We start from the raw sequence: 19114 nt of genomic DNA on the forward strand, positions 1-19114 counted from the left end.
GCTTTCAAACTCCCAGCAGTGGAGTGCAGAGCGACATCTTTTTATGACCTAAGGCAGTCCTCCTCAACTTTCACCATGCATATGAAGCTCCCAGGGATCTTTTCAAATACAGGTTCTGACTGTGAATATTTGAGTAGGACCTGAAAGTCAGTCTTTCTAACAAACCACTGGCACAGCTAGCCAGAGACCATCTCTGAGTAAACCTACAGTAAAGAATTGAGTGTAAGGTTCAAATACCTAAATATAAACTCCAGTTCTATTCTTACAAGCTGTATGATTTTCAACAAGTTGACTGGCTTTTCTGACCTCAACAGGGACAATTTAAGTTAATAATGCCTTCGAGTAGAATTGGGGACAATAAAGACAACGGAAGGGAGGTATGCTCTCAAAGTGATGGAGAGGTGTACAATCATCAGATGGCATTATTATTTTTAATTATATTACAGCAATGGTAATGATGACAAAATACCAGTAACTCTTCTAGCAGGAACAAAAACCTGAGGTGGGGTGAGTGACAGGCGCCTGATAAAAACCACAGTGACTGCAAACTGGTCATTAGGATCTGGTGGAAAGCCAGCAACTTGAAGATGATTAATCAAGAAAAATGTGGCCCCAGAAGGGCTGGACTGGGAGCTTTCATTTGAAACCTGCTACATCTGGAACTCTACTGGAGGCCAACAGACATACTATGAGTCCTTAACCTCAGGATTTCAGACATCCAGTGCTTCACTGTCCAGCCCGTCTTGGACGAACACCCCAGGTTCAAGAACAAGCCAGTGCCTGATCAGATCATAAAGTAAGACCTGCATCATACTGGGAAGAGGAATGTGGGAGGGAACTCCAAGGACCCGTCACACTGAGCTGGTAGCAGAACAGGCGAAGTGCTCTACTGTACCTTAGCAAAATCTCCACTTTTCCACTTAGGAGAATTATTTCAGTCAGCTCAGCTGTGTCCAAGAATGGCTGAAACCAAAGATGCATGAGAGGGTCAGTGTTATGGTTGGCTTTGTGACACAGCAAATCCTCATTAGGCATTGACGAGATTCATTGAAATACATGTGGAAAGCTATTGCTCAGGCTGGTCCCAGAGTGGCCCCAAGTGGCCAGCAGCCAGAAAGTGTGGGCCTCGAGGGTAACAGGCAGAGTGGAGAGATAAAGACAGGTTGGCCTCAGGCATGTTGAGCACATTCTTCTAAGGCGATATCTTTTTCAGCCTTGGGAAGGTTGTACACTGACAATGGATGTGTCCAGATTATGTTAAACAGACAGTAGAGACAGCAACATAAAGACAGTGTCAATCTGTTCAGTACCAGATTGCAAGATCATTGATGGGGCCATAAGATGAGAGGCCCATAGTACACAATGCTACACTTTTGCCAGTTGCCTGGCTCACCTCCCGAACCTCAGGTTCAGGTGCCAAATAGAACACTTGTGTGTCTTGGAATAGGCCTTCCTTTTGGACAGCCAGTGGCAGGAATTACTTCGAGAGACATGCCCCTTTCCCATAGGGTGTAGGAGTAGACAGCCCCTTCAGCTGCCTCACCCAGTACCATGGCTGAGGTGGGTCTCTCAGCTTGGATCACAGTCCTCCTTACCCTCTTCCTCAGGTACGCTTTGGCAGGTGACAGTGGCTCTACAGCTAGTACGGTGTCCTCCTTGCAATGTTGTCAGACCTTGCCAGAGACTCTGAAAAATGATTTAATGATTTAAGGGGATAATTGGAACTGCTGACAAAATCCTTAGAGGACATCACTGTGATATTGGACTTAGGTATGCCTAGATTCATCATAAGGGTCCAAGGAAATGAAGCTACAGACCACCCCACATGCATTAATACTGACATTCCAACTGCCTGGATGCTCTGGGGATACTGTGTTCTCCTGAGGGCATAAAGCATGTACCTTCTAGGTCACCTTGCCAGGACAGTCTATGCACAAGCCACTTTAATGGTGTCAAGTACATAGACCCTGATTTCCAGGGCTGTCACAAGGACTCTTCTAGACCTGGTGTGTACTGTGATGAGTCTCCCACAATGCAGGCCAGAGCAGGGGTCAGCTGCTGGGCATGACAGGCAGAAATCTCACTTCTTCATGTCTTGCAGCTTTTACAAATCCAACTACGTGCAGAAGTTCCACTACTCCCGTCCTGTGCGCAAGGGGACCAAAGACCCTGAGAACGAGTTTGCCGTGAGTATCTTCCCTCCCCTGGACTACCTTCAGCAACCAGCCCATGCTTCTGCCAGCCCAGAATGGGAGGAACTAGATCAAAACTCAAAGAAAACGAGGCTAACACTTCTATGACACACACTCCCCACTCTTCAGTTGGGTTTTCTCACTTCCTGAGCCTTTATCCTTCCAAGATGTGACCTAGACCTCATGACAGATGATCTCGTCAGCTGCAAGGTATTCAGGCATTTTTAGGAGGTAGAATCCTCAGTCTAAGAAGTGGTGTGGGTAAAATCAAAGCAGTAGTCACTGTCACCTGAATGCTAATCCCTTGTTCATGCCCTTCCCGGTAAGAACCTGTCTTCTGATCCCAGGCCAAGGCTGGACTGGAGAGAGGACTCCAAGCGTCTCAGGTCTTTGCCTCAGACTGTGACTCTTAATGTTTTAGGTGTCACTGCCCCCGTGAGACTCTACAGAACACAGTGGACCCTAGTAAATGCAAAGAGACACAGCCAGTGTTGCCTAAAATTTCAGGCTATGTATAACTCCAGATTAGGACTTGTCCTAGTCCAGGAAGATTTTAAACTTCATGCTAGGAAAGAATTCCTCAGTGTACAGCTCGTGTGTTTTTGGACCTTGCCAAGTTTCTTCTGCTTTCGGGTAGATGGGAGGCCTTGGCGGGTCTGTACTAAGCTTCCCTGATGTTCAGCCCTCATAAGTGTTTTCCTTCTCTGCCCCTGCACCACCACCTCCGGGACAGTCGATGTGGATCGAGAGGACCTCCTTTGTGACTGCGTACAAGCTTCCGGGCATCCTGCGCTGGTTCGAGGTAGTTCACGTGTCGCAGGTGAGTCTAGATAGAGCATTGGTAGCAGACTGTCTCCTCCTCTGCCAGGTGGGTCACAACCAGCTTCAGGAGATTCTGTTGATTGGAAACAGGGGCTGTGTTATTGTTTGATGCTCCTATGGGAGTCCCAGGGTGCCAGTGCAAAAAGAGACCTCAGGCCACATCCACAGTAACTGTTTCCATAGTTTTATTAAGCCTGTTGAAAATCCCTCTCCCCTACCTTTCATAGAATCCAGTAATAATAAACAGGCACATCTGTGGTGGTGGAGTGGGAGGGACATGACAGATAGCCTGGAGCTGCATCTACTCAGTCACTCTTTTGAATTCATTCCTATCCTAGCAGGTTTTTTGGTCGGGCTCTACAGTATGAAACCATTTTATACTTGGATAAACCGAGGCTCAGAGAAGGGAAATTGGAGAGTACCAAAGTTCTGACAAGTCCAAAAATCTGAACTTCCTTGTGCAGATGACCTGATTTTGCTTCTCAACATACCTTAGGTTCTCCTTGTCCTCATGCAGCCTAGGATCTTGTAGTTCCCAAGATACAGGGGAAGGGCCAATGTGGTTAGAAGAACACATTCTGGCAAACAGGCATATGCAGGATTTCTTATCCTTTCACATATCTGTTCATTCAAAAACTAGTTCCTGAGTTCCTAACACATGTCACGCTGTTCTGAGACCTGCACATCACACAGTGGAACTCGCATTCTTGGAGGGAGACCAACTAAAAAGTCAATGCGAATAGACACTATGGTCACGTAGGACCTTCTAGACCACCACTGGCACTTTGGCTTTTCTACAAGCAAGACAAAGCCATGAACAGAGAGAGAGGGTATGACTGATGGATTCAAACTACCGTGTTATCAGTGCCATCGCTGTCCCACTCCAGCCTTTAGTGCCCCCTCCCAGTAAGCGGTGGCTCCTTATCTCAATGAGTTCCTTTGTGGCATAGCCTAGGCCTTGGAAAAATAGAATAAGGATCATGACAGCAACAAACATTTAATGAGCGTGTGCTGAGCTGTTCACTCGCATGATTGCATTTAAACCTCCCTACAGCCCTACGAGGTAGACATTATTCTCTCCATTTTATAGACGGGGGACAGAATGAATTCATGGGTGGCTCAAGGTTAGTGAAAGAGGTCGAGGTGGACTTTCCCTTCAGCCACTTGAAATAGACTCATTCTTTCTTCTTCAACGTGTCCCCGGTCACCCCAGCAAGGGGTACCACAGAAAGGAAGAAAGTGTCCGTACTCTTGGTTTATGGGACTTACTGACACACAATTTTTAACAAGCATCCCAAGTGCTGTGTAAAGGCTTTCTAGCCTTATTCCATTTAATTTTCACAAAGCCCTGTGTGGTACATATGGTCAGCCCTGTGTTTGCAGAATTTCCACATGCACAGCTTCAAGCACAGATTGAAGCTATTTGAGGGGGAAAAATACATCTGTACTGAATGCGCACAGACATTTCCTAAACAATATAGTAACCATTTACATAGAATTTGCATATCAATTGCATTGTATCATGTATTGTAAATCATCTAAAAGGATTTAAAGTATACTGAAGGGCATATGTAGTGTCTGTACACATACAGTATCTTTTTATATAAGACTTGAGAAATCATGGGTCATGCTGTACTCAGAGGGTCCTAGAAAAATTCCCCACGAATTTTGAGGGACAAAGATACTATCATTGGTGCTACTTTACGGATGAAGAATGTGAAATTTCTGCTCATCAGGAACCTCTGCCCGGTAGTCTGAGCTGAACTTTGTCATCTGGTGGGGCTCAGCAAGGCCCTCTCCTTCTGGAGCTCCTGCTGCACTGCAGGCAAACAAGGGAGCCCCACTCCGTGATCCATATTCCCTTTACTTCTGCATTTCTCCTCCAGGCAGTTATCACTTCCTCGTAGAATACTTAATTTTTCTGTGAGTTTTTTTAAATTTAATTAATAGATATTAAATATAACATGTTATGCTTTATACCCCATTGGTACATAAGTTCTAGGAACACAGAGATTTTTATCTCTTTTGTGCCCTGACATAGTCAAGAACCAAGAATGGCCTTGGGCCCATAATAGATGCTCAAGGATATTTAAGTAAATCAATCAATCAACAGTATGCAGATGCCCATCATGTCTGAACCATTTTCCCTACTTTATGACCCCAGGATTTCTGAAATGGGGCAAAAAATACTCAACATTTTTGACTTGCTCCTTTCATCTCAGTCTTTCTGATAAAATGGAAGAAATATCCAAAATATTGACCAAAGTAAATTTATGTTTAATAGCCTCTCTCTGAAAAATTGTCAGGAATTTCAAGATGGCTCAGACACCTAAGTTTAGTGCCCTGCCAAGTGACTTCACTTTCAAACACTTTTTTTATTATAGGAACTTGTGTCTTATTCTCAATTATTCCTTTCATGACTCCAGTACTGTTTGCATAAAGAAATGTCTTTTAGGGGGCTACTGCTTATTTAATCCTTTTCCTTGTTCTTGTCCTGAGAAATTTAATCTGTACAAGAGCTATAATGTGGGGGTCACTTAAATTCCACTTGGTCATTATTAGCTATATAATGTTGGACTCACCATTAATTTCTTTGCCTTAGTATCGGCTATGAACAACAGGCTGCATTGATGCAAAATTTGAGAGCCGAAAGAGATGCCAAAGGTCACTAAGTTGCAAAGCTATAAATTGAAATACCTTGAGTGTCCTGTAAGATGAGGTATATAATCACATTAAGACAACAGGGACAAGTTGAGGCTGTGTGAGGTTACACAGTCCCCCCTCTAAATGATAGATCTCTGTAAGCCTGGCTTGGCCTGCAGCTTGCCAGTTTGTTTCTTAATTCTTGTATAGCTGCGTTATTTTGTGTGTGTGGAAACTGGGCCCAATGATAGGATTTGAACTGCTAAAAATCAGAAGTGATAAAAGTACCTCATAGTTCATAATTCTTCCAGGTAGATTTTTAAAAGGCAATGTTAATGAAATGGCTTTGAAAAATTTGGAAACCTATCTAATTGCTAGAGATTGTGGTCATTTTTCTTTTGTTTGATGCTCCCCCATCTCACCCCCACCACGTTTTTCCCAAAGCACTTTCCCTTAAATAAGTCCTTTTGCTTGACAACAAGTGGATACAGGTTACTCTAACTATACTCCCCATAGAGAAAGGAGGCTCTGCTTAGCAAAGACACCAGAAATTTGAGGGCTTGACAAATCCACCAGATGTTGATGGAAAATCTGATAATGTAGCACGATGCACATACAGCAGGAAAGCCCTGCACAATCAGGAACACCTGAGCACTCTCCGGCTCTGCCTCCTCCAACCCTCAGGAAAGAGACTTCCCCTGACATTGGGAGGCGTAAATCAGAATACACAAACAGGCACAGAAGAGGTGATGGACCTATGGAGCCATCTCCAATCCCATGGCCAATACTTTTATTCTGTTACCAGCTCCCGAAATTCAGACCTTTCACCAAATACATGACCCCAAAACTCTGCTCGAAGAATTATACATGTGGTCAAGAAAAATGCACTTAGGTTGGAGGCTAATATCTTTTTCACTATCATTCTCTGTTCCTGACAGCTCCAATGAGAATGCTGACTTGGGAACCTCAGAACAGTTTCCAAAAAGAAAGGGAAAAGCAATCAATAGATCTTTCTCTTACTACTGACTTGCCCTAAAGCCTGCCTCTTTCAGACATGCTGGACTGTTGAAATCCAGGTGTGGTGCCGTGCTCAACTCCAGCAGTGCTGGTTGTTTTTCCTTAGACCCCATCTAGACCTTGGCTTGTAGAACCGTGCAGGGCTCTGCACACTTAACTAAAACTAGACTGTGGGTTTCAGCTTGTGGGGTATGAACTGCTGGGCTGCATTCCCCTTCATTTCACACTGTACGTGCATTTGTGCAGGTTGTGTGTGCCCCTGTGTGTGCAATTTGAATATAGTGTCCCTGAACGATCCATATGTAAAAGCTTCATCCCAAAGTTGTGCTGCTGAGGTTTTGAGTTGGTTGTTTGGGTGCATGCCTGCAAAAGGCATGTGGGATCCTGGTTTCTCAGTCACTCTGCTTCCTGGCTTGTGATGTGAGTTACCTGCTTTGACACATACTCCCTACCATCACTATATAACAATCCTACCAGCAGTCCAAACCAGTGAGACTGCTCGATGTTGGACTGGACCCTGCAGAACCATGAGCCACATGATCCTCTTCTTTTATAATTAATTGCCACAGATATTTTGTTGTAGTAACGTGAAGCTGGCTAATTTGGTTGGTATGTGCATGCATTTGTGACAGAGTGACAATGACTGAAAGAGTGAATCTACTCCCAAGGGCTTCTCACTGCAAGAGCTGACATCTCCAAAAATTAAGAGACTGGTTAACATTCCCTATTAAAAGGGCCAGATGTAAGTGTACAGACACAGGCAAAGCTGTAACGAAGTTATGGTTTCATGTGGATTTAAGGAAATGGTTTATTTAAAAAGATGACCAAGACCAGTGCCATGAAGGCTGATCTAACTCCTCTCACACATATAGTAATTATAAGCACTTACGGGTGACATTTTAAAAAATTATATATCAGGGATGGGGATTTAGCTCAGCGGCATAAGAGCCTGCCATATAAAAAATTATATATCAATTATTGTATTATCTCAATTTTTACTGCATTGCTAGTGAGGCAAGCAATATATTGCAACCACTACAGACATTTTAAAACTTTGAGTCCCTTTTTCTATGACATTTCTGAGATTCCTTGATCCTTCCTTCCAGCCCCTATACCTCCTGCCAGTGACAACTTTCAAGACAACTTCTGTTTTACCTTTAAAAATATTAATAACTGGCTACCAATAGCTCTCTGAAGTAGGTTTATTTCTCTTTTACAATGAATCAACTGAGACTCAGATAGATTAGGAAATTTGTCCAAGGTCACACAGGTAGAAACCCCCAAAGCTGAGTTTCACACTGTTTTAATTTAATCAGTTCAGTGGTCAGCAAACTATGGCTTGTGGCCAAATTCCACCTGCCACCTATTTTTATAAAAGTTTTATTGGAACACCATGCTGACTTATATACCTATTTCCAGTGGCTGCTTTTCCACCTACAGAAGCAGAATTGAGTAGTTGTAACAGAGACCATCTGGGATGCGAATCTTGAAATATTTACTATCCAGCCCTTCTACAGAAAATGTTTGCCGACCTCCAATTTAGTGCTTTACTCCAGATTTTGAGCTCTTGGGAATCACACTATTCACCAGTTGTCATTTGATGACTCTTTGTTTATATTGCTTTCTGAGAAGTGTGGAAAGGAATTTCATTTTATCTTCTCAGTTAAAGTGGATCCACCTGAAATAGCCACTGTGCATGAGGCGAAGTCTCAGGGCTCCTCATGCGAGGCTGATGCTCACACCACAAGCTGATCTCTATCCCCACATATTAGCTACACAACCAGGACATCCTGGGTTGAGTTGGAGTGTGTTTCACCTAGGTAATCAGAAAAGAGGAACTACTCTAGGACAGGCAGCCTCTGAGACCCCAGCAAATGCCTGGGGATCCCCATTTCAGCCTCCCCAGAGAAATCCTTCTCCCTAAGCTATAGTCAGTCTGTGTCTCCCCAGCTAGTAGACAAACCCACCCCACTTCATCAACTTCCTTATTACAACCAGAGCGTGCTGTAGCCCCTTGAAGAACAAGCCCTCTTTCGAATTCCCACTCCAAGTGAAAGCAGCATAAATAATATATCTGTGTCTGAAGGAACCTGCTAAGGCCCTTTCTTCTTGGTGATCTTGTTTTCAACAGACCACCATTAGCCCCCTGGAAAATGCCATTGAAACCATGTCCACAGCCAATGAGAAGATACTGATGATGATAAACCAGTACCAGAATGACGATAGTCTCCCCATCAACCCACTGTCCATGCTCCTGAATGGGATCGTAGACCCTGCTGTCATGGGTGGCTTCGCCAAGTATGAAAAGGTAAGGGGTTCCGCTCTCCAGGCCCAAGGAGGGAGCCTGAGAAATAGCTGTGGCTCTGTGCTCCTTGTCCTACTGTAGCTGTCTTTGCTTTCCAAAAAGATACACAGCTTAGCGGGACTTCATATAGCTCCTGGAGTTTTTCTTTCTTTCTTTTTTTTTTTTTGGTCTTTTTCCTTTTTTATTGGTACCGGGGATCGAACTCACAACTGCCTGCTTGCAAGACAGGCACTTATGCCGCTGAGCTAAATTCCTAGCACCTGCTCCTGGAGTTTTTCTAGCTCCTAACTCCTTCCTATCTGTGCAGAGGCAGGAGGCAACCTCATATCCCAGTGGTCAGATGCAAGTGCCCTGATAAGGGAGTGCTGCAAACTATAGGCTGAACCTTAAAAGTATAGGAGCCACAAATTTAAGTACATGACCCTTGTGAAAACTGATCATTTCCATAGAAGTTCGAAGTAACAGACACAAATGCAAAGAAACTAATCCCAGAATCTGTTAAAGCATAGAAGGCCTCAGAGATCAACTCTGCGATGAGACATATAGTCTAGATTCCTTTGTTCCAAGGTCTGTGGAGAAACCATCATGCATTTAAGGCACACATTTCAGTTTTGAACCTCTTGGTGTCAAGGCAAAAAGGGAAAAGCTACCCATTGTAGAAGTCATATTGTCCACTGGAGACAAAATACCAATGGTTCAATAGGAAAACACAGATTTTCCTGGCACTGAAGTAGAATAGAAAGTGCTTACTTGACTACCACCTGGGAGATCCTGAAGGATGGATTCCTCATCTCAGTAATTTTTATAACTAGTCCTCTACTGTCTTTCCTTTATCATCCATGGATAGAAAATTCAGAATACCCACAGTAGTATAACTCAGAGATAGTAATTCCTGTCACCCAGTGAGTACTTCCAGCTACCCTCAGATACCCCACATGGTCACTCTTTGTTCAACCTTGAGGCATGATGCGATATGTCTGTATGTAGGTATGCAAACAATAAGGACAAGGCCCCCAGAAAGAGCTGGGGAGCTGACAGGCAGGATCATTTGCAGTGCGGGAGGTCACGTGGCGAGCTCGAACATGCACCAGGTGAAATTTTTTTATTAAGGTTCTTTCCCCACCCCCTCCAGAGCAATGCTCTCCAATTTGAGATGCATTGGAATTCCCTGCAGCCTTCTTAACAGGAACCCCCATACCCATTTCCAGAATCTGATTGTATTGCTGTGGATTGGCTCCAAAGACATTGCATTTCTTCTAAGTTTCTAGGGACGCTGCTGGGCCAGGAACCCCAGTTTGAGAATGACTTCCCTGGAGTTTGTAGCTCATTCCCAGCAAGTGCTGCTGGAAGCCCCCAAGAAAGGTCCCATAGGTCCCTGACCATCCAGCCAATAACCTCCAATGCCTATAACCTCATTCCTGCCCCTCTCAAATGGAGTCTTCTCCCAGTGCCTGAGACACTGGGATCCATGCCAAATGAACAGGAAACAAACCCTCTTCTGCCTACCCCCCACCCCACAGGCCTTCTTCACTGAAGAGTACACCAGGGACCACCCCGAGGACCAGGACAAGCTGAGCCATCTCAAGGACCTGATTGCATGGCAGGTAAAGTAGAACTGGACTGGAAAACATCTTGCCTTTTTTCCTTAATTCACTTGTCTCCCAGCCGGCCTCTGGCTGGTGTGTCCTCCCGCCCTGGCCTGTCATCCCTCTCCTGACTGCACCACACTGAGCAGGCTTAGCCAGAACAGAGATTTGAGGCACTTCACCCTTGGGTGTGGTACAGGGGCCAGGCAGTAGTGCTGTGCCGGAGATTGCTAAGGTTGCTTTCTTTGATGTTGAATTCAAATGATGTGGCTTTCCACAGTGGGACTCGGATGAAGGGGGAAGGAGTCACATTTGCTCCCAGCTTGCACCAATCAGATAATAAATGACTCGGGCCCCCATCCCACCTCTCCTCCTAAGGCTGACCTGGTTTGTTGCAGATGAGACTGTGATGGATATCAGGGTTTGCAGTAATTGAGACTTTTGTTTGGCTGGTTTTCCTGGTCAAAGCATCTACATCTATATAAGCTTTGCTCTGCTTTCTCTATCCAACCTGAAGATTTCCCTCATCTCCAGCTTTGCCCCTTCTCTCCTTGCATTCCTCTCCTTTCAGACTCTTCCTTCCCTCCTTTCTCTTTCTCCTTTCCTGTGCATCTGTCTTTCCTTCTGTGTTAGAAGCTCTTGGCTTCTATCCCTTCCCTGTCTTTTGCATCTCTCTGCCACCCTCCTCTTACCATCTTACTCCTGTCTGCCTTCCCTTCTCTCCCTCTGTCTGTAGAAAAAACAATCTGTCAAATCTGTCCCATCGGGGGCTTTCAAAGGACCAGTCTCCCCCTCCTGGGGCAGCCACCTCCTGAGCCATCTGCCAGGTCTGGGCTCTTTGCAGACCATGTAGCACACTCTAGAGGTGGACTCCGAGCAATGAACTTGGCAGGGAAGAGACAGCAGCCAGCCCAAGGGCAGGGAGCAGCAGTTTGCAGCTGCCTGTCCTCCTCCTCCTCTCCCTCCCACCCGCCCTCCTTGCCAGTCACTGTGCAAAGAAAAGCAAGCTTTCTTGGTAGGGAGTTTTTGTTACTCTGGGGAAATCAGTGAATAAGAAGCATTGGGTGCAGCCTTTTTTCTTAAAATAAGAATTCCTAATTCAGGTCCTTCTCTGCCTCTGCCAATTTATACAAAGTGAGACTTTAAAAATGAACCACCAAGCACTGCACAGAAGCACTTTTCCTGAATGCATTTTTTTTGTGTGTCTGGAATTCTCTCTTCCTTTTTCCTGTGTGCCACCTGTGAAACCAAATATCCTTAGGGTCTCTCCTTGGGGTCATAATATCCTTTAATATTCAAATAATGACATTGTTCCTCCTCACTCCCAACTTGGAAAGCAAGAAGTCCAGGAGATACATGGACCTCTTTTTCAGGTGTTTCTGGGGCCTGGACCTTTGAATGGAGCCGCACTTCTGATTTGTTACAGCCTTTACATGCTGTGACAGCTGCACCCAAATGATAGTGCTTCTTATCCCATGGCTGATACTAGGCTAAACCTTCTAAGAAAGTTCTATCCAAGACTCAGAGCTAATTAGCGGGCTCCAGGTAAGAGAGGCTGAAAGCAGGTTTTAATGTTACTGCTTCTAAGAGCCCTGCCTAGGCACCTTCAGACAGCACCCGCTGTGGCTGCCTTCCCCACAGTACTGCACGGTGCCCCCAAGGCCACCAGCTTACAGAGCCCACTTCACCCCAGGAAGATTGCTCTTGCCTATGCTCCTCCTCCTCCTACTCAGAGCCCAGGTGCCCTGAGTATGGCACGCACACTCAGAAGATGCACCCATGATTAGGGTGAAGGTGCCCTTTTTTTCATTATTACAGCAGATCAGCTCTTTCTCCTCCATTCTGTTCATTCTTACAACCCTGATTATGGAGACCTAAATGTGTTCCAGGCAGAGTACCTCGCCTGAGAGTACCTGGCAAGAGAGATAAAGTAATGGGCCAAATTGGGCCTGCTCCCTGACAACTAGAGTTAATTCTGGAGTGGATATTACTTTTTGCAAAGCTAGATACACTTTGGGTTTTCTCAAAATGTGAGACCCTTAGATTTCAAAGGGGACCAAATCAACAAATGTTAAATTTTTTTGAGGTACATTTTATGTTCCAGATTTCAGTCTTCATGACTGACAGCTGCTTGGCTGTTTATCTTTGAAAAAGCCTTCTATTTTTTGGCATGGAAAAATGACTACAGTATAGTCATCTTGTGAACTTTGTTACAGTATTTTCCACGCAGAAGACACGCATAAAATTATATAGCTCATGGATTACAAAGCACATGCCCATGTGACCACCACACAGATGAAGATACACAATTCTGCTCACCCCCCTAATCTCACATTATACGCTCTCTCAAAAGCATTACCATCCCTCCAAGGGCTGACTCTCCTGCTTTTACGATAATCATTCCCAGTTTTTAAAAAAAATGTTTTGCTACTGAAACATTCATTCCCAAACACAATAGTTTACTTTAGATTATTTTCGACCTATAAATATAAATGGAATCACAGTATAGTCATTTGGATCAATGTCATATTTGTTAAATTCATTCATTTTGCTGCTCATAGCTACCATTTATCCATTCTTGTTACCATGCTGTAACGTGGTCAAGTGGATTGTATAACTGTGCCAAATGTAGTTTTTCACCTGATGGAGAATGATGCTCTTTTCTGTCCAGGGCTCTTAGAAATAATGCTACTGTGGACATCTCGTTAATGTCTTTTCAGTGCAGATATGCACATTTCTTCTGGGCATTTACATGGATCTGGAATTGCTTTGGTCATGGCATACAATATTTAGCTTGAGTAGATGCAGCCAAATATCTACCAGCATAGATTAGTTTTGCCTGTCTTTCAAATTCATATAAATAGATTTATATAGTGTATTCTATTATGTATATGGCTTTTGTTCAACATAATGCTTTTGAGATTCATCCAACTTATTGCATATATTAGAGGCTTGATATTTTCATTTCTGAGTGTTATCCTTTGTATGAATATACAGGATACCAATAGTATATCAGTCTATTCTTTCTGTTGGTGGAATATCGAGTTGTCAGGTTTTTGTGTATTATGAGGAAAATTGCTATGAACATTCTTGTTCATGTCTTTTGGTGGCCAAAAGCACTTAATTCTCTCAGAATAGATGTAGTAGAGGAATTGAGTGGTGAATGCCTTGCTGGATACAAGAAACAGTTTAAATATCGGATAATTACTCTTATGTGAGAAACACACACACATACAAAAGTAGAAACAAAGAGCAAGGTAAGAGAGATAAATAGAAAGTAAGGAGAAGTTACAATTCTTCCCCAAATTGTATATTCCATTGCTTCAAAAATATCTTAATATATATGCTGATTTGTTTCATTTATATTACTACTTTAACTTAGTTCATTAAAAAGAAAGTTTTCAGTTATCTGTGTTTATAAGACTCTTTTTGGTCTACCTCTTATACTCTGAGTAACTACTTTAAAGATAATGATTTGCAGTATATTAACTTGTTATTCTGTTATTTTGTTATGAAATTTTAATTTTTCATAAAACTAAACAAAGCAGTGTTTCCTAAAGTAGCTAAGCCAATTTATACTCCTGCCAGCAACTTCTAATGGTCTGAATTGTTCTACAATTAATTTCAGTCCTTATGGTGGATGGGTATATCTTATTTTAGATTTTTATCTGCATTTTCTCCACCAACAATGGTATTCCCTATTCTTTCATATGCTTATTGGGTAGTAGGCTCTTTTGAGAAATGAGTTTTCAAAACTTTCATGTATTTTGTCTTTTTAGGGATACACACACACACACACACACACACACACACACACTTTAAATTTATATTCCTGGCATAAATCCTTTCTCAAATATACCAACTACAGATATCCTTTCAGTCTGCCGTTTATTTGAATACTTTTTTAATGATGTATTTGATGAACAGAAGCTTATGATTTTGATAAGGTCTAGGTTACTGCTTTTAAAATGATTAGCACTTTTTGAGGGGCCACCAAGAAATCTGCTACCTCATGATCAGGAAGCGCATTCTGCAGGGATTTTTTTGAAGTTGAATTGCATCATCATCCACATTTGGGTAGATGGTTCATTTTGAGTAACATTAAGTAACAGGGAAGTTACTCTCCCATACAGATTTTAATTGCTTTACCATTATTTGTTGAAAAATCTGTTTTCTCCACTCCTGATCATATGTGTGTGGATCTATTTCTGGGCTTTGGATTTTGTCCCATTGGTCTGTTTATCCATGCTTGTACCAAAACTATACTACCTTAATTCCTATAGCTTTATAAGAAGTCATGAAATCTAGTAGTGAGAATACCCCAAATTGTTATTTTTGTTGTTTTTTAACTGAACTTGTTTTCAGGTTTGTCTTCTAAGACAAACCTTTGTATTTACATGTAAATGTTAAAGGCATCTGGTCAATTTTTATGACTCCCCTAAAACACATTAAGAGTATCTTAAATATGTTAATTAAAGAGAGAATTACACTTACCAATATTGATCCTCTAACACCCAAACATAGACTATCTAATTTTATGCAACGAAATTTTGCAGTTTCAGCATAGAGCTGTTGCACATATTCTATGAGATTTATTCCTAGGTAGTTGGTGTTTTTAATCCTATCATCAGTAGTGTTGGTTTTAATTTTTACCTTGTCAATATAAACACTTTTGAATAGTCTATACCCGTGGTGGTGAACCTATCGTGAGCTGCAGTGAGCTGCTTGTCATTGTTGAAAAATCTAGAAAGTTCACCATCTCATTATCACATTTTCATATGTGATAATGAGAAACCTCTTTTCCAATCTTATACCACTTGTTTTTCCTGCTTTATTGTACTGATGTGATAAAATGCATAGCCCCAGTATCAATATTTCACACAGTGTATATCTTTAAAATATTCCATTCCATGCCTGTTTATTGTGAATGAAAATTTAATTTCATCAAATGCCTTTTCTGAATGGATTGAGGTGCACCTTTACTTTGTTGATATGTGAACTATATTAGTTGATTTTGGATTATTAAGTCAACCTTTCAACATATCAAGTAAGTTCCACTTAGATATATTATCATTTTTGTATATCATTGAAATCCATTTGCAAATGTGTCCCGTGGGATTTTTGCATTTATCTTCAAAAAAGATATTACTCAGCAATTTTCCTTTCCTATAATAGACTTGCTCATTTTTTTGTAACAAAATTACCTTTAAAAAGTAAGAGGCTATTTTCCTACTCAATTTTTGGGAACAGTTTGCAATTGGCATACATATATACCATAAATGTTTTCTAGAATTTATCAGTGCTACCATATGGGCCAGGGAAATTTTAAAATATGTATTCAATTTGAGTTTTCCAGTTTTCTATTTCTTAGTTATCTTTGTTAACAAATTATATTTTTCTAGGCAATTTGTTCATTTTATATAAATGTTAAATTTATTGACAATTTTTTACATCAACTTCTGATTGCTTTTTTTAATTAGGGGGAGTGTTTGAGACAGGGTCTCACTATGTAGTTCAGACTGTTTTCTAATTCAGAGCAGTCCTCCTGCCTCAGCCTCCCAAATGCTGGGGTTATAGATATGTGCCACCACACCCAGCTCATCACCATATGATTAAAACATTTATACTTTCTAAATGATTCTTTAAATCTTGATAATAGTTTTTGATAGCCTATATTTCTGTGACTAGTCTTTTTAGGGATTTACCATATCTTTTCAAAGAACCAATCACTGACTTTGTTGATTCTCCCTTCAACATTTATTTCACTCGTCTATTTTTACTTTTTACTCATGTCTATTCTTATCTATGTCTTTTACTGTGAGTGTAATTTCCATTGCTTTAAAACTCCTCAGACTTAGTTTCATTAATTTTCAGCATAACAATGTTTTAATTGAGACATAATTGAACATCTTTATGGAGTACAGTATAATTCATGTGCATACTGTTTAATAGCCAAATTACAGCAATAGGCATTCCATCTTTGAGCATGAATTATTTTATACGTTAGGTATTTCATACTCTTCGCTTGGAAACATATCCGAGATTGTTACCCTACAGTTACCTGCCCACTGAAGAAGGTATTCCTGAGCTCATGGCCCTCCTGTGCATCCTTGCTAGCAGGCTGCTTTTGTCTTTTACGGGGCTGTCATTCTGATTGAAGAGTGATGAATCTCACTGTAGATTTTGTTTGCCCTTCCCTGGTGATTGTGATAACTCGGACCCCGGAATAAAATCCAAGAAGCAAGAAATTAAAATTTAGGGAGCAAAGGCTTTATTTTAGGCCAGGCCTGGTGACACAGTCTCCGGTAGCCAATATGGAAGACTGTGCGCCTGACAGCTAAAAGGCAGGGCTTTTATCCTGTAAAACCACAAACAGCTGCTGGTCACACAATGCAAGGAGGGGGATGAAGGTGTGGTGCACTACAGAACAGGAATATAGCAATTACATTGGGAAAAGCAAGGTTCAGGTAATATGCAAGTTTTCCTGCAAACAAGCAAGTTCAGATTAGGAAGACATCCTGGTTTCCTCAGCAGAGAATAGAGAAGTCTAGCAGTAATTAACGACTCCTGTTAACTTATCTTAGCACCACATCTGTTATTTGTAGAGGGCAACAATGGTTAACATATCAATTAGGTAAGATTTTACAGTTCTTTACAGAGGAGAGCATTGATTAACATATCAATTAGGTCACCCAGAGGGAGGAGGGAAACACATACACAGTAAGGCCACATTACAGGTTTTGCTATAATACAAATATAACAAAGTTATTTTTCCTAGAGTACAACAGTGATTAGTGAAACAGCACTTTTCCATTTACTTCCTGGCCAGCCTTCTGTGAAGTATCTGCTTTAGAAATGTGTGTTTAGTTCTTCAGCTCATTTTTTAATCAGATTGGTTGGATTTTAATATTTAGCCTATTCAGCTCCTTATATATCAATTCCTTGCTAAATGGATATTTTCAAATATTTTCCCCCATTCCATAGGCTGTCTCTTAATTCGATTATTTCCTTTGCGTGCAGAAGTTCTTAGTTTGCCAATACCCCATTTGTCTATTTTTCTTTTGTTTCCTGTGCTTTGGGAGTCCTGTGTAAAAAGTCATTGCCAACACTAATGCCTTAAAGTGTTTACTTGATGTTTTCTTCCAGATATTTCATAGTCCCAAGTTTAAAATTGATCTATTTTTGAATTGATTTTATATATGGAGAGAGGAGGAAATCTAGTTTCATTTTTCTGCACATCTATATCCAATTTTGTCATCACCATTTATTGAAGAAATATTTTTCAGCACTGTATGCTTTGTCAAAAGTCAGTTGGCTGTATGAACATAGATTAATATCTGGATTCTCTACTTCTCTTTCTATATATCTGCTTTAGGTCAGTAACATGCTGTTTTAGTTATGATAACTTTGTAATATGTTTAAAAGTCAAATATTATGTCTCCAGCATTGTTGTTTGCTGCCCCTCCCTCCCAACACATTCAGGATTACTTTGCCTGTTTTAGGTCTTTTGTAGCTCTGTATCAATTTTATGATTCTTTATCAGAAGAAAGTCATTGGTATTTTGATGAGAATTGCACTGAATCTATATATCTCTTTGAGTATACAGTCATTTTTAGCAATGTTGAGCCTTCTAATCCATGAGTGAGATACTTTTGCATTTTGAATGTGTCTTCTATAATTTCAGTGTTTTATAATTTTCTCATTGCAAATATCTGTCACTTACTTGGGTAAATTTACTTCTACATATTTTTGTAGCTATTGTGAATGGGATTTCTTTCTTTTCAGCAATTTAATCACTGGTATATAAAATGCTATTTTTCTGTATGTTTGTTTTATATCTTCTAACATTACTGAATTTGTTTATGTCTTAAATTTTTTACTAAGTTTTTGTGTATAAAATCATGTCACTTGCAAACATGGGTTATTTAACTTTATTTCAATTCTAACACCTTTTACTTCTTTTTCTTGCCAAAGTGTTCTTGCTAAGACTTCTAGTACTGTATTAAGAATGATTAAAACAGACATCCTTGTCTCATTCCCAATGTTACATTAAATGTTTTCAGCTTTTCCTCATTCATATATAGGCTACAGGTTTTTTTTATCATTACCTTTTAGTATCTTGAGATATGTGCCTTTTCTACATAATTTTTGAGACATTTGCATCATGAAGGAGTGTTAGATCTTTGTGTTTTATTTCTTGAAGTGATTTTGCAGTTTTGATCCTTCATTCTACTGATGAGTTCTACCATGTTTATTGACTTTTGTATGTTGAACTATTTTTGTATCTATGAGATGAATCCCCCTTGATTATATCGTATGATCTTTTCTATGTGCTGTTGAATTTGGTTTGCTAGTATTTTATTGAAAATTTTTGCATTTGCTTTTATCATGACACAGGTCTGTTCTTTTTGTGTTGTGTTTTTATTTGGTTTTGGTAGCACATTAATGCTTGCCTCGTAAAAAGTCGGCAAAATTAATTCCATTTCGATTTTTTGGAAAAGGTTAAAAAAAATTAGAACAAGTTCTTTAACTATTTTATTGAATTTAAC

General features: G+C 40.9%; 1 protein-coding gene across 1 annotated transcript in view; it reads left to right on the forward strand.

The window, feature by feature from the left end:
* Window positions 1-19114, forward strand: part of Dock2 (dedicator of cytokinesis 2) — a 410327-nt gene that overhangs the window by 380742 nt on the left and 10471 nt on the right. Inside the window, exons 42-46 of the mRNA XM_003473329.5 lie at window positions 715-796; window positions 2102-2186; window positions 2926-3012; window positions 8806-8982; window positions 10500-10583. Of these exons, the coding sequence (XP_003473377.3) occupies window positions 715-796; window positions 2102-2186; window positions 2926-3012; window positions 8806-8982; window positions 10500-10583 (515 nt within the window). The remainder of the gene's footprint in view (window positions 1-714; window positions 797-2101; window positions 2187-2925; window positions 3013-8805; window positions 8983-10499; window positions 10584-19114) is intronic.

The sequence above is a fragment of the Cavia porcellus genome, unplaced genomic scaffold (assembly GCF_034190915.1).
Source record: "Cavia porcellus strain 051 isolate PalLab524CR breed Dunkin Hartley unplaced genomic scaffold, mCavPor4.1 scaffold_19, whole genome shotgun sequence".
Taxonomy (NCBI): Eukaryota; Metazoa; Chordata; class Mammalia; order Rodentia; family Caviidae; genus Cavia; species Cavia porcellus.